At 36.6% G+C, this 15780-nt stretch overlaps 1 protein-coding gene across 47 annotated transcripts in view; it reads left to right on the forward strand.

Annotated features, from left to right (window-relative positions):
* ptprd (protein tyrosine phosphatase receptor type D) overlaps positions 1-15780 on the forward strand; it is a 909395-nt gene that overhangs the window by 852948 nt on the left and 40667 nt on the right. For 21 of the 47 annotated variants that reach the window (XM_031895469.1, XM_031895474.1, XM_031895501.1 and 18 more), the window contains 6 exons: positions 1014-1223; positions 2851-3011; positions 4608-4622; positions 10011-10123; positions 14303-14344; positions 14824-14921. In XM_031895469.1, the coding sequence (XP_031751329.1) occupies positions 1014-1223; positions 2851-3011; positions 4608-4622; positions 10011-10123; positions 14303-14344; positions 14824-14921 (639 nt within the window). The remainder of the gene's footprint in view (positions 1-1013; positions 1224-2850; positions 3012-4607; positions 4623-10010; positions 10124-14302; positions 14345-14823; positions 14922-15780) is intronic. The other 26 variants (XM_031895588.1, XM_031895581.1, XM_031895527.1 and 23 more) reach the window with 5 other exon arrangements.

The raw sequence follows: 15780 nt of genomic DNA on the forward strand, positions 1-15780 counted from the left end.
ATGTTCCTTGGGAGATTGCTGACTTATGCTGGAACACTTGTTAGAAAAAGAAAGTCAGTCTGACTAGCACAAATGGGTTGTTTGCAGCAGATGAAAATATTAAAGAACAAGTCAACCAAAAATATATTTTTTTTACATAATAAAAGAAAACATTATTCTAAGCAAATTTGCAATGGTTTTTCATTTATTTGTGTATATAATTGCTATGGCACTTGAAACAATGTAACAAACGCCAGCAGATTTTACAGACCTGCCTTGCTGGAGGAGCTTGGCACTTGCAACATTGTTTAAAATGTAACAACCAGGAGTTCAGCAAATGCTGCCTTCTGTAGCAATTACATTTACACATAACTTTTAAAGCACTACACATTTTTGATAAATTCACACTGGAAAGTTGCTTAGAATGATGTTTTCTTTTAATAGGCAAATTATTTGTTGGCATGTCCTTTAAGCAATTAGTTCGTTTGGAGGCTCACACTCCTTCCCACTAAAAATTAGATATATAGATGGAACTCTTCAGTACATAATTAAGTTAGTGCGCTCACCAGATTGAATTGTAGGTCCGGGTGATTATCCCCCCAACCTTTCGCTTGGTTTTTCCCTTTTTCTCTTACTCTCCGTTCCAAGTAGTATGTAACCACATGTAGATACGAAATACAGGATGTTAACTCACCGCTTCCTCTCTATGGGCCGGGTGCCATGCCCCAGACCCACAGCAAAGGGAGACACAATTTCAATATCCAACGCAAACCAGCATGCTCTCATCAGACTCCAGGACAGCGGATAAAGTTCAAAAAGCTTTATTGGTAGTAAAAACCTGACGCGTTTCGCGTGGCTGCACACGTACTCATAGATATTAAAGTTATGTCCTTTAAGCAACTCTTACTTTAATGTTCGTTCCATTGTGCCTGAATATTTGAAAGTTTTTCTACACTCATCTATGTTATTTGACAATTATAAGTGTGTCTTTAAGGTGCCCTGTTTTTTACTCTTTGTCCCATTATTTCTTCTAGTTACTGAAGGAAATTTCACGCAAACGGAGGAGCCTTCGATTCAGAAGAGAAGCTGAGCAGAAACCATACATTGCAGCTCACTTTGATGTTCTTCCAACAGAGTTCACATTGGGTGATCAAAAACAGTATGGTGGATTTGAGAACAAGCAGCTTCAAAATGGACAAGAATATGTGTTTTTTGTACTAGCAGTAATAGAGCACTCAGAATCGGTTAGTAAGCTGTACTCAATGGGGTCACAACTAAAAGATGATTTTAATACCATGCTACATTGATTTCTTGCAAACACACAGGCATATATCAGTGCAAAGCAGATCTATTTTTCTTTAAGCACTGAGAATATTTATAGTAGAGTATACATGTAGCTCCATTTTGTTAGTACTGTATAGCAATAGGATTTGGCCAGTGGTGATTTTTAGCCTTTATTGATCTTCCACCTCAATAATTTCATTCCATTCTTCAGGATGGCTATGGCTGGCCAGCCAGCTATTGTAGAACTACACATCCCAGGATACACAAGGCTGTTGTTGTTTATAGTCATGGTCTAGTAACAGATCAATTCACTCTCTAGATCACCTTTTGTCGGACAAATACAAACTATATTGTTATTTTGCAGATGCTTAGAAATAAAATCTTTCAATACTTCCTTATCATAATCAAATGGGAATGGAACCAACTCTTACTGTTCAGCTGCAATGGAATTGATAGACCCTTCTGTTAGATATTATTATAGAAAGTACTGAGACATGAAATTCTTAGCACAGATACATTTTTAGATGTCTCTGAAAAATGAAGAATTTTTGCTTTGGGTGGGGAACATAAATGTATTTTGTTCACATAGACTAAGGTAAATCCCCCTAGTATATTTTCAGTGTATAAACAATCATCACCAGCCCCTGTCCTAGTAGAGCTTACAATCTAACGCTCCTATTATTATTATTATTATAGCATTTATTTTTATTTTGAAAGAAGTTAAAATGTAAGTTGTCAAAATGCAAAAATGTCATGCACAAAAATTAGAAAAAATATTTGATATGTGCACTGAGAACTGTATAGAAAATCATGAACAAAATAGATCAAAAGTAGAACAAATATGTTTATGCATAAAAAGGCAATGGGCTTTGCAAAGTAAAGCTTACCATGGATGAATGGGGGACTATAGGCTAAAAATTTAAATATGCAGAATGTTCTTACCTGAGCCCTTTTAATGATTTTTTAAAAGGGAACCCCACCCAACACACAACTTGAGCTTTTTGAAAAGTAAACATCATTTCAAGCAATTTTGCATTATACATCAATTCAAAAATATGCAGCCTTTTAATGACTTTTAATGTAAAAATAAGGTTTGGAACATTTACCTAAGCCAACCCCCATGTTCCTCTCCTGCTTATCTTACTGACTACTTTGGGAATCAAAAAAATGCCTGCCTTCAGCTTACATCCTCCAAATCCCACAATACCCTGCACACATGATGTCAATAAGGAAAGGAACATCGCAGTGCAATGCATTGTGGGTTATGTAGTTCCTGCATGCTGTCTGTAAGCTGTGGAGAAGTTGTTACAATTTGTAACATCAATGTTTTTTAGACCCTCCTCCCCTGCCAGATATTGAATGATGCACAAAGGGAAGAGCTGTTTTGCAGGTGGATTTTAGCATATAAAATTGGTATTTATTCATACTTTTTGAAGGAAGATTACAGTGATAGGTATATTAGGGGTTTCTGTGTTGTGTGGGGCTCTTTAACAAATTTTGGTTTAAAAGCCGGAGTTTCCCTATTATTTCTCCTGCAGCAATATAGAAGATATTAATTATACATTATTCATATTTTTACCTTTACAGACAATGTTTGCAACAAGCCCATACTCTGACCCAGTTGTGTCAATGGAAATTGATCCTCAGCCAATAACAGATGAAGAAGAGGGTTTGATATGGGTTGTTGGACCAGTCCTTGCAGTGGTATTTATCATCTGTATAGTCATTGCTATCCTTCTTTATAAGAGGTAAGCTTTATAGCGAACGCATTTCTCAAAACCAATTATTATTTATGTCACCACAATGTTAGAGGTTATATAATAGAGGGGGTTCTTGTAAATATGTCATGATTTGAGTCTAGAAACCAATTCTATTCCAGTGAACTAATCCCAGCTGCTGCATCCTGTTATAGGCAACTCATCAGGCAGCAAAATATTCCTGCAAGAACAAAGAACAAACCTTTTCCACACTGTTAATGCCAAATACCTTTAACCTTATAAGTAGTGATAGCTGTTAGGTTTCACTGTGAAAGAACACCCATGCAGTGAAAAAAAATGTCGCCCATGGACATCAATGTATTTGGTGCCTTTTTGCTGTTTTGCAAATGTTTTGAGTGAAGTGAAACAGGAAAGATTCACTCATCACTACTTACGTTCTATAAGAACACCAGTTCTTGCACCTTCAAACTGCACCTGTGGGTGATCATAGTAAGGGTGCAAAGTATGAAAACCATGGCAGCTTTTGCTTGCATTTTGCAACCTGTTCCACCATTTTTAAATAACACCTTTTGTAATTAGGTTTTTAAAGAGCCACTTATAAGGATACAATAATGCTCAGAAGCTTTAACACCCATTAACATGCAAATTGGCTTGATTTTTTCTGTATCACCTTAGAAAGCATTTATTGATAGCAGATGTAACAATGAATAATTTTTTTTAGAATCTATATTTATCCAGCTGGCATGAAATTCATCAATAATAAGTGGGAGTCATACTGAATATCCGATTTGGTTCTTTCATATGTCCTTGCACAAAAATTCAAAATTGCTTTTAATCAATGTAGGTTATGAGTAATGTTGAAGAGAACAGGTTTCAACACAAAACCAATGTGTAACAGGGACATTTTCAAATAAACACAGAGGAAATGATTTGCAGAACAGAAGGAATGCTTGAAAGAGCTTTTTAATCCCCATTGTATGCTAAAAAGCATGTGTTTTTGCTGCTGTCCTTTTTATGTATTGGTTTAACATAAATAGGATTTTTGTTTCACCAACTTGCTGAATAAGCAATGTTATTTTATTTCAAGATCTTGTTTTATATGAAAATTTAAATAAAAACTAATTTAAAAAAAAAAAGTTCACAACATTAAGTTAAAGGCTTTCTTTGGGCATATGAATTCTACAAGGTCCATGTAGCAAGCTATCCAGGCTGACTTTCTTTTCAGAAGTGGGAAGATAAGAAAAGTGAGTATTTTCAGATTTGCCCCCACTGTATGGAATATTAGCAATTAATCTAATATAAATTTGTGCTGTCAACATTCCACTTAGATGCTCAGTCTCTTTTCAAAATTATGTTTACAGCACTGATAGCACTAGGGCAAACCTGTGCTGTTATTTATTGCATTAAAAAGAACTAATGCCAAACAATAAACAATGGGTAACTCTATAAAGGAGCAATACATTGGTATAATAAAAAAATGACAGTGTGGGATTATGACAATACAGTTCTTTAAATATTATATGCTATTAGTGATTATATTGCTTGCATATTGTGTCAGTTTAATAATCCATAACTGTCAGTAGACTAACATTCCACCTTGTCCTTTCTTGCTGCATTAAAATGGAGTAGTAAACCAGACAGGTAAGAAATGAACAACAGCAATGCAATAACTAGAACATTCTCAATCTATAATGTACCGTATATAAATTATGAGGCATATCTGTTGATTATGGCTTTCTGACACATACAGTAATGCACAGTTTTCTGAAGAGAGGCTATTGATCTAGAAAAAAATGTTACGCTTCATTAAACCTTTACATATTGTATCGAACAGCGCCCACAATCTTGCCCCCCTGTGTTCATTATTTGCATTTAGACAGTGGCACACACAGTATTTTCTTCCCTGGCATAGACACTGCATAGACACCGTCTTATGTGCGCATGGGTTTAGATTTCGACATAAAAATGCATAATTTAGCATTTCTGCTCCAAAATCTGCCCCATGTGCATGATAATGGACCAGTGTTGTGCCTGGCAAGATTCACACACAAGATGGGGTGAATGGAAGCAGATTGCCCTTTTCTTCAATGGTGTTTCTGGGCCAACAATGCTTTCCCTGATTTGTAAAAAAGGCACTAAGTTTGCCCAGGAGCAGTAACCAGTTGCAACCAATTGGATGTTTGCTTTTAAATAGGTGACCAGTAAGTGATCCCTGCTGATTGGTTGCTATGGGTTACTGCTTATGGCCATACACACACCGATAATATAATATTCGGTGCGTGTATGGCAAGTCAGCTAGGCGACCGATATCGCAGGAGGTGCTGATATCGGTCGACTCGCCAATTGGGTGGGTTAAAAGATTTTGATCGGGCGCCATAGAAGGCGCCTAAGCAAAATCTGCCTTCAGAGCTGAATCAGCAGAAGGAGGTAGAAATCCTATTGTTTCTACCTCCATATCTGCCGTTTCAGCCCTGAACGTTAGTGGCCGATTGGAACGATCTTTCGTGCAACCAGAAAGATCGAAAATCGCCAAGTGAGTGGCCACCTTTAGTCCATGCCTGCTATTCTCTGACCTCATGTGGGGTAATCACAAGGTGCAAATTATAAAACGAGCAACCTATATCATCAGAACTATGTAAATAAAACATTTCTTATAGTGGAAAGGATACAGTATCCAATTACATTTTTCAGTATAATCTCCAGTATCAAAGGAGTATAATGAAATAAAAAATGAACGATCATCTAAACCATGATTATAAAATAGTGTCATTTTCAACATCAAATACATATAATAACAGATTTCCCTTGGCTTGTCAGTGAAGGTATAATATACCGGCTGCATTTAAAATAAAGCAGGGATTATTCCCCTTTGTTATGCTAAGTAATGTAGGGTTTGAATGAGTCACGGTAACACTATAACCTGTTTTATTGTAAAAGCACATTCATATTTCAGCTTTGTATCTTAAAGTAAGGGATCTGATTGTGAGTCACTGAACTGATTCACTTTTTCATCTTAAGCCTGCTTATGAGCCGCCGTGTCACTTTTATTTAGCATTCAGTTTACTGATATCTCTCCTGCAACTAATTAAATGTTTGCAATGCCGCCATACATCTAATAAACTCTCCTTTGTTATGTTAACGTGAACTGGAAAGCTTACAGAAAATGGTGCTGCTGGGGAGATTTTATTAAGATAGGAATGTGATGATTTTCTTTGGTGGCACATTAACCAGCTCAGCTATATCCCTAGTTCACTGCAGTATTCTCCTGTCGAAAAGTGCATAATACACCAAGGGGCCAATTTATTTACTTTTTTTTGCTGAAAAAACTGAACACCAGATTTTAAAGGAGACATATCCTATAAAAATTATGAATGTACCAGTGAATTATACTCCTCTAGATATAGAAGGATTGTGCCTAAAAAAGTTTTATTTCAGACTGATTTGTTGAGAAATTCCACCAAAACCCCACTATTCCTGCCCATCTGTTCCACTTCCTACTGACTGAATTCTTTGGCTGTGCAGGGGGGCGGAGGCTCTCAGTACACTGCATTGTAGGAAAGGAACCAAACAGCAGCTAGGCTGACCTAATAGCGTGAGTGCAAGGCTGTGATTGGCTCTCCCCCTCCTACTGTGCTTCTGGTTGGGACTGTTAGGAAACGCCCACCCTTCATTTGAGACATGGACAGGGAACTGATCTATGGGGAGCTCCAATAAAGGGGCCATTTTTACAGATAGGATTACATTTTAGCACAAAGTAAAACCAGCACCATATATTATTCATAATTGCCTACAAAATCAGGGTTTTCCCATTTATCCAATATGTCTCCTTTAAGTTCCAGTGGAAGAAAAAAACACGTAAAAAAATATAATGCTGTGTTTTCTGCAGCAAAGCCTATTGATGTGTTGCAAATTTTGCCACAATTTTTTGCCCAGCATAATAAATAGGCCTTAGTGTGCAGAAGCTAGGTACATGTATGGGAGATTAATCAGGGCTTTACAGAAAACAAATGGCCATATGTTTGTAACCCCTATTTGGCTATAAAATAGACAAAACCCAGGCTAGTGTAGGTATTAGAGCATGGGGTACACGATATATGGAAGAGAACATGTGGAGCAAGAGTGCAGTGAAACTACAACTCACTGTAGCTGTGTGTAGCGCAGATTAGAAAAGATGGACGTCAGAAGGTTCTTGCAATTGAACTATAGTACAAGTTTATTGTCAGAGACAAATGATCAAGCAGGGTTATTGCATATACTCACATACAGATGGTAAATGATAGCACACTCTGAGGACAACAAGAGAGGATGCACACCGGTTTATCCCACCTCTTTTGGGAGTCTGGGCAGGGTAAATGCACCTGGTCAGCTTGACACCCCTTTGGAAGCAGTCAGGATAGATACCACAGTCCTCTGGTTGATAACCCCTAGCTTGAGAGTCCTACAGCCGACTGTGGAAGAGGGTTGAGATACTGCCATGTCTTAAACCGTGGCCCTATGCTGAGGCAACATTGCCTGTATGGAAGGGTACTTCATTTTCTACTTTCCTTGGTGGAGCCGAGCTGCTCTTGCTTCCTACCCTCTCTATCTCACTCTCCTAGAGAGTGCTCTTACAAGAGTAACTATCTAACTGGTCCTCATTCACGGGGTCCCTGTCCCCGACTTCACCAGAGTGGATGGTAACACTCTGGGGCAATAAGTCTTTACTGGGGCCCATTCTGATACCAAGCTCTGTGACCTGTTCCTAAGACACAGAGGCAACCAAGGAGGAAGCCACACCTCCTTGCTAAACACTATATGAGTTTGCAAGGGGTGTGATCAACCAAATAAACCAATAAGGCATAACTTTAAACTGATACATGGGTCTTTGCCCAGTAACAGCAGAAATCAGGAAGTGGTAGGCTTTAAAGCCATAGGGGCAGATTAACCCTATGGGTCCCTACTTGTTTATAGAAAGATTAGACCATGCTCCATTACAGCACCCAGAGCAAAGGAGAAACCACCTTCTATTGGCCTCTTCAGAAAAAACAATTGCCTGTAAAGAACTTGTGCATCTTATTTATAATTACACATTATGTTATTTCTGGCCAATTGGTATTAAAAATGTCCCTTCCTTATTAATAAATGTTCTGTTGGTTATCATCAAAACCTTTAAAGTCAGCTGTCAAAATAACTGTTGCTGGGACATAGGAATGTCATTAAAAGGCAGCTTTTATCTCATGGGGAGAATAAATGCACATGATGGATAGTACTGAGTGAGCAAAAATAACTTAAGATATTTTAAGTTACTAACCAGGTTACAATGAAAATAAGAACAGTCAGAATTCTGTGAATTGGATAATTATTGTAAAAGGGATGATTAACAAATTAAATCCAAATATTATTTAAGATATTTGGCATAAGCCATTGAGATGCCATTTTGGTGTTATATAAAAACAAGGGTTAGATCCAGTTGAATCCTTAGAATGAACTGGATTTGAGTCTTAAATAAAATCAAAAATTTGCCCCACTGCTAAATCAAATCCTAATTCTGTACATCCCCAGAAATACAACCTAACATGAGCTAAAGAAATCTTTAGATTAATGTTAGTCTATAAAGGTTCTGTTAAGCTAGATTTAGGGAATGTAATAACCAGCAAAACATTTACTACAGGTATAGCAACTTTTTGCAACCAATCAACAGGTAGCATTTATTGGTCTACTCTTTTAAAACAAATTGGTTTACTGTGTTCTAAATCCTGGCTAAAGTAATTAATGCATACTAATGTTAAAAAAGTACCAACCCACTTCCTTTGTTTTTTACTATCTCCCTGCACAACACCCCCTAAACACATCACCCAGATGAGTTTAAATTGTATGGGTCCATCATTCTTCCTGTAGAGTTATGCAGTATGGTTGTGGGCTGTCATGCTTTAGCAAGTATCTCTTGTTCCAAGACTTCCTGATGGTGCTCTCCAACCTAGGGTTGCCACCTTTTCTGGAAAAAAATACTGGGCTTCCTATATTTTTGCAATTTTTTCCTATTAATAACATTGGCACCAAGCATCATTTTTACCAATTAGGTGGCAACCTGGTCCATGCAACCTGGTCTTCATTTGTGGTCACTGCCAGGGAGTCTTGTTTCAGAAGTCAAACATGTCTAAAAGTTTTATTATTATCCAGTCATACAAGTTAGGGAGAGAGAATTGCCATATGACCTCTTTCCATTCTCCATAGGGAAAAAATTATATACATATATTTGCATGGTAGCCTATGATCATTGCTTTGTCAGAGAATTTAGCTATTTCCTCATATTTTAGTGGTCTGCTTGAAAGGCACTACCATGAAAACCTTTTACCTGAAGCTGTTTTCCCTCTGCATAAAGCTACCATTCAAAATAGTCAGGGAATTTTAAAAATTACATGTTTTATAGGGCCTTTATTTTCATTTTATACCAATGTATGATAGATTATTCCTTCAAAAGCTAATAGTTGCAAAGTTCAAGTAAAGCATTCCGCTGTTTTCCATGATTTGTTTACTGAAGGTATTTTCTTTGTTACAGTCTTTTTTGAGCCTTGGCAACTCCTGTGGATATTTTTAAAATATAACAATTATTAAGGTACCCTAGTCTGAGTATTTGTGATGGTTTGCTCTACTGAGCATTAATTCCTGCTATTACCATAGGCAAAATAATGCTGCTGATAAAGAAGCCTAAAGCTTTTTGTTTTGATATGAGAGGGCCCAGTTAAATGTTAGACTACCAAGGTCTCTTGACCCAAAACATATTAAAATCTTTGTGCTGCGGTATCCAAAGGCAAATCCATGGAAAGGACAAATATTGGCAAATGATAGATCCTAAATATGTATGTGAAAAGAGAAAGAAACCAAGGGAAAATGGTAAATACTGTTCTAAATGATTTCATTCATGGGAAATGATATGATTTTATGGTGGATTTGTGCTTGCATTATGGCTTACAGGCTTTGCTGTATTTCCATGCGCTATCTCTTTTTCCACGTTGTCATTGCATTTTGCCTTTCTGTGTTCACGTACAGGAAGAGGACTGAATCGGACTCTAGGAAGAGCAGCTTACCTAACAGCAAAGAGATTCCGTCACATCACCCCACTGACCCAGTAGAGCTTAGAAGGCTTAACTTTCAAACTCCAGGTAATAAACACAATTCCTCCTGCCTGCTTATCTAAATGCTATGGATATTATAAACCGCTGATCTGTGAAGCAGCTTGGAAACATGCATTGAATTTTAGTTCCGGGAATACTCTATGTATCCTTTTGATATGAAGCTAAATGTAGAAAGTAAGTACCCCAACCCATAATAATAAGCTTAAAATAATAAGAAAAAAAAGCTTTAATAATGACAAGTTCATCTGCAAAACATTAACCCTCTAACTGCCAGTGATGGAACTGTCATCTTTGCATTGTTTGTGAAACCCCTTAGCTGCGGAAGTTTAATCTTTCCCATTCATGTCTGTAGTTGGATTCCGTTTTGTTTTAGTTGTCACTATGAAAAGGCAAAAGTAAATTTAAAGACAGAGTGAAATTAATTACATCCCTGGTTAGAGAAAATGTATGATACCAAGAGATTTGTTAAATAAAAAATGAATTAATTTAGTACAGGAGGCATGTTTTTGCTGTGATTCAAAAATTATTCAGCTTGTTTATCGCTCAGAAAATTAAGCAGGTTGTAAGTGCTTGCACATTAAAAATAGTAATTATTATTACTATTATCTTTTGATTTGTAAGACATAAGCAGATTGCACAAACTCTATGATTACATTTAGCTGTCTGCTGAAAGGTGAAAGTCAAAACAGATCATTCCGTGAACATGGAATATGCATAAAGTGCCAACTGAACATTTTATCCATTATGCAATATGCAATGCATTATGAGATATTTACTTTTGCAACAAATATAGTAACGGCGAGCAAATAATCCACTGATTGTTTTCAAACAAGTCACCAATGAATGTTATTTGCAGATTGGTTGCAGGGGTACTAGTGTACATTTTGTGACATAGACTGACCCTACCAAGGTTACTGTATTAATAAAAGTTTAAATGTAATTGATTTGCCAATTATACTCTTATAATAAGAGCACTTCCCTGCTTTTCATATCAACTGAGCACCAGCTATTCACAGATAACTCATTTTTTTAAAAAAGGGTACATTCACTTTTAAAAATTTCACTAGTCACCGGTTTCGATTCCCAGCCTTGAATGTTGTGAAGTCAGTTGATAGCTCTGGGTCATCTCAGAAATTGCAGGAGAGCAATAACACAAAATAAGATCTGGATTTAATACAAAATATTATAAAAGTAGTATTCCTGAACCCAAACTGGTAGGCTGAGAAAGCCAACCATTGGGTTCATCTCACCCCCTGGGCTTTGAGAAGAAAAACAATAGCAATGATCATCATTGAGCAACCAACACCCCATGCTAGGAAGGGGATGTTGGATAATTGAAGTGCTCCAGTTTTCCTTATAATTTCTGAATGTAAGATGTAGGCTGTCAGTGTGACTGTATGGCAGTTTTTAACTTTGGCCAACAGTTTGCACATTTACAGGTATATAAATATATTAACCATTGTAACGGGCAGGATCACAGGCAAAGTGAATCAGCAGTAGCATTTTATTAATTAATAAATATTGGGAAATCTTCAGGTTTTATTTCTGCACTTAAAGGTGAAATATTAGCAAGCAGCAAATGATTACTGCTGCTTTAATTTGCCCTAGCTTAATCTAGGCATAGTTATATAAACAGCTCTAGACTACATGTAGGATCTTTATCCCCCACAATTGTTATACAAGTAAAACTGCAGCTCAGTGCAGCCATAAGGAGTCCACACTGCAGCACAAAATAAACCTGTCTATAATATAGGGGTGCCAGTGATTTGGTACTAAAATTCATTGTCAGAGTTTGATGTTCCAGGAGAGGCCGTTAAGACTGATGGCACAGGGGTGACATTTATTCTCCACTGACTTCATGGTTTTTAAACAAGAATGTGGCCTGTGTGCCATAACTGCAATGATTGCCATTGACTATAATGTGAGGGGAATGTGAGTCTCAAATGTCTCATTTATAACAGGTGACTTTTTATGAATAAATCCTTATTTGACTTATAAGTCTCTTAAAACAGTTAATGTTTCTGTATAATAGATTGCTGATGCAGCTTTTTAAATTGGTTTGAGGTCAGTGATTGGCTTAAACACAAAAATACATGGAGACTATGTCAAAATGACTTTAGTGTTTTTCTAAGACAAAACATTGTACTGATAAGTAAGAAGAAGAAATGCTTAAGCATTTAGTGTTTTATCTGGATCAACTCAATCAATTAAGAAAAATATTGAACCAAGATAATGTTCTGACTGCCAATTCCAAAGTAATTCATCTTCTTTCAAAAATAAATTCATCAGTTAATGCCAATACTGTAACCGTATTTGCTCCAGAAGGCTTTGTGTTATTCAACAGGACTTACAAAAAGGCAAAACCTTTGTTCTTCAGTAATGGTCATGCTTTAATCTCAATGCTATTACATAAAAGCATGCAAAATGTAACAGTATATTAAAGTATGTATGTATGTTTCCCATGTATGTTTAGGTTCTTTTATGTGTCTTGTACAAACTGAATGATGCTACCCTATTGTTACTAATTTGTTTCCCATCTCCAACTGGCTTTTACTCTTACAGCTGTGAACAGTAATTCAGTCCCCTACGCCTCACTGATTGGCTCTGTGTCCTCCCTCTCTAGCCAAACTGACACTCAGTCCTTATATGATAATAACTCTCTCCCACGATTCGCTCAAAAAGGTCTAAACATCTTTGTCTCTGTTACTCTTTTCTGTACAAGTCTTTTTATTATTACATTCTTATCCCTCAACCACCAACCATTCTTTAAAAACTTACTGTTTTTGGTGATTATTTAATACCATATATTAACAGGGATGCTTGATCTGGACCTGGGATTTTTTTGTTCTGTAAATGTGGCACCCAGTGATATTAGCAAAAATGTTTCTATTAATAGGAAAAAACACATCCTCTACTACTTCTAGTGGCAGAGTCGATAAGGTGTAAACTTTACACAAGGTTGCAGTATCTTTTTATTTTATTCCCTTTTTGTAGTGAATGCCAAGGGCATATTTATTTTTGCAAAGGAATATAGTAAAACATTGTTCCTAATTAAAAGGGATTTAGAAATAACACTAACAAGCCATTCAGATATGCATTTTATGCATTGCCTCAATGTGCTGTTATTTATTTAAAGAGTAGCCATTAATTTGATTCTCTTAAAAGCTATGTGAAAGATTAAGTACCTAATTAATACTGATTTCTGACATTCATGGTCACATTCTGATGAAATCTGTGTGCCATGGAGTCCAGTTTAAGCCCCCTAATCCATCCATGTTGTTCTCCACAGTCAGTAACCAGTTCCCTGGGGGTTGCTGCTTCAGATCCGCTAGCCAGCTGTGACTTAAGCACAAACTATTATTAGGTCACAGTTTGTAAAAGATTATTATCTCTGTAGAATTCTATAAGGAACATGGGAGAGATATAAAGACATTTTAAAGCTACAAATAGGATTTTACTGTAACAATCACAGGCCCATCCCATACTAAATGATTGACTATGATGATTAAAACTATTTTATATAGATTATGAATATTAACTAACCTGAAGCTGGCTGACTGATATGGTAATCCCCTTTTTCCATGTTTCATTTTTGTGTTTTGTTTACTACCCAACTTGATTTTCATAAGACAAAGATGTTTACACCTTAAGTAGATTGTAGGCATTTTTAAGGGGTTGGGGACCAGGGCTGGGTCATCTGAAAGAATGAAAGCTTGTTTTTGTGTAGGCCACAACCCCTACTTCTACAATCTGCTATCAGTGAAAACATTTTTGAAGCTTTCAGTGTCCCGTGTTTTAATATGTTCTAGAATTGTGGTCTTAAGAATAATATTGCATGCAGCCTTTTTACACCTTTCGTGCATGTTATCAGTTAATGAAATCAGGGGACTACATAATTCAGTGAAAAAAAACATATCTGCTGCTTATAACATTTGTCATTCCATGAAACATTTCTGTGATACCCCCTTTACTTCCCAAATGGAACCCAATAAATATATATTTTAGGCAGTTAAGTATTTTAACCCCTTTTGATGTGCTTGGGGAATGACACCATGATTGCTTGGTTGCACCAGGGTGACATCTAATGCTTTGCTGTCTGCTAATGGTAAACATAATGTGTCACTAGTGCGTGTGGGATAATCACTTGCCCACTGAAGGGGTTAAACATATCCATTTTTTTGTTAAATACCAACATTTCCTTTACAGGTTCAGGTGTCTCCGGTTACCCTCGTAACCTTCATTCTTCAAGTTAGTTTTTCTTAATTATGCATATGTTCACATGAATTCTGCTTTTAAGAATACTTTGCCTTCTGTTTGAGGAAACTCTTTCACCTCTTTCTCAGCATCTAATCCAATAATTTCCATTCCATTATGTGCAGAACAAAGGGTTTGATGTGATTCAATCATTACTTAAAGTATCCCTCTACCTCTAGTCTAACTGTATCACTATCTTTACCCAGCTAATGTCATTGATTCATTGCACAGTAATGTCTCTTTTTCACGAGGCGTATTGGCATTGGGACTATGCTTGGTGACTATTCATGCATTAAATCTCATCTCTCCAGAGCATGTCCTGCTTTGAGTAACTAAACTATCTGCTTGCTTCTCACACATAATGTACAACATCCTATACTGGCACATCACAAGTTGTTTTTGGCTGTTTATTACGTAGGTCAGCATAGGCACAAAATGGGATTTCTTTACAACTCTTCTGTTTACCATCACAGGCATGGCCAACCACCCTCCAATTCCTATCCTGGAACTTGCAGATCACATTGAAAGATTGAAAGCTAACGACAACTTAAAATTTTCTCAAGAATATGAGGTATGATTGTCTTTTTTTACAATTACACAAACACTAAGAATACATACTTTAACCTGCCAGTATATTCTTGGAGTCTGGAAAGAAATTGAAGCACGCAGGGGGAACTCTAAATCCTAACTAATGCTCTAACTTCCACACATACATATATCTGTAGTTTGAAAGAGGCCCAAAGCTGGATACAAATGAAAAAAAATCTGCTTCTTTGGCTTGGTTGCCGCAAGATGATCTTTTTTTAAGATTGGCTTTCCAAGTATATCTTATTCTTTGTGGGAAAGTGAGATTAAGCGAGTTAAATTAACCCTATGTATGTGTGTCATCTAAACATGAATACTAAAACTATTATTCTTAAACATTACCTATAAATACTCTTATGAAGTTAGCAGCTTTAATTGATAGGCATGCAGTTTGCTCAGATGTTAAAAAGTGACATGGAAAGTTCCATTCCTTCTATTTCAGCAGCTATTGTCAGTTTCTTTTTGCACACCCCAACTGTTAATGCATATTAACAACTACTGATATACATAGCTGACTGGCATCCCATAACTATGTTTAGCATCACATTTTTTACATAGTAGTTGGTAGAAGTAAGCCTGCTATTTCTAAGTACAAACAAGATAATGTATTACAGGAGAACTAATGCTTAACAAACAAAGTAGGCTTAGAAATCTTGTAAATTATGTTTTAGACTTCTATACCAGCCCAAGGCAACCACAGCTCTATAGCAGGGAAGATCTGTGCCTCCGAAAATAACCCCAGTTGCTCCCCAACTTCTTCTCTGCTCATTCACTGCACATGCTCTGTGCTGCTGTCACTTACTTAGAGATCCACTCACAGTACACTGTATATATAGAATATAAAT

This window comes from Xenopus tropicalis, chromosome 1, assembly GCF_000004195.4.
Source record: "Xenopus tropicalis strain Nigerian chromosome 1, UCB_Xtro_10.0, whole genome shotgun sequence".
Lineage (NCBI taxonomy): Eukaryota > Metazoa > Chordata > Amphibia > Anura > Pipidae > Xenopus > Xenopus tropicalis.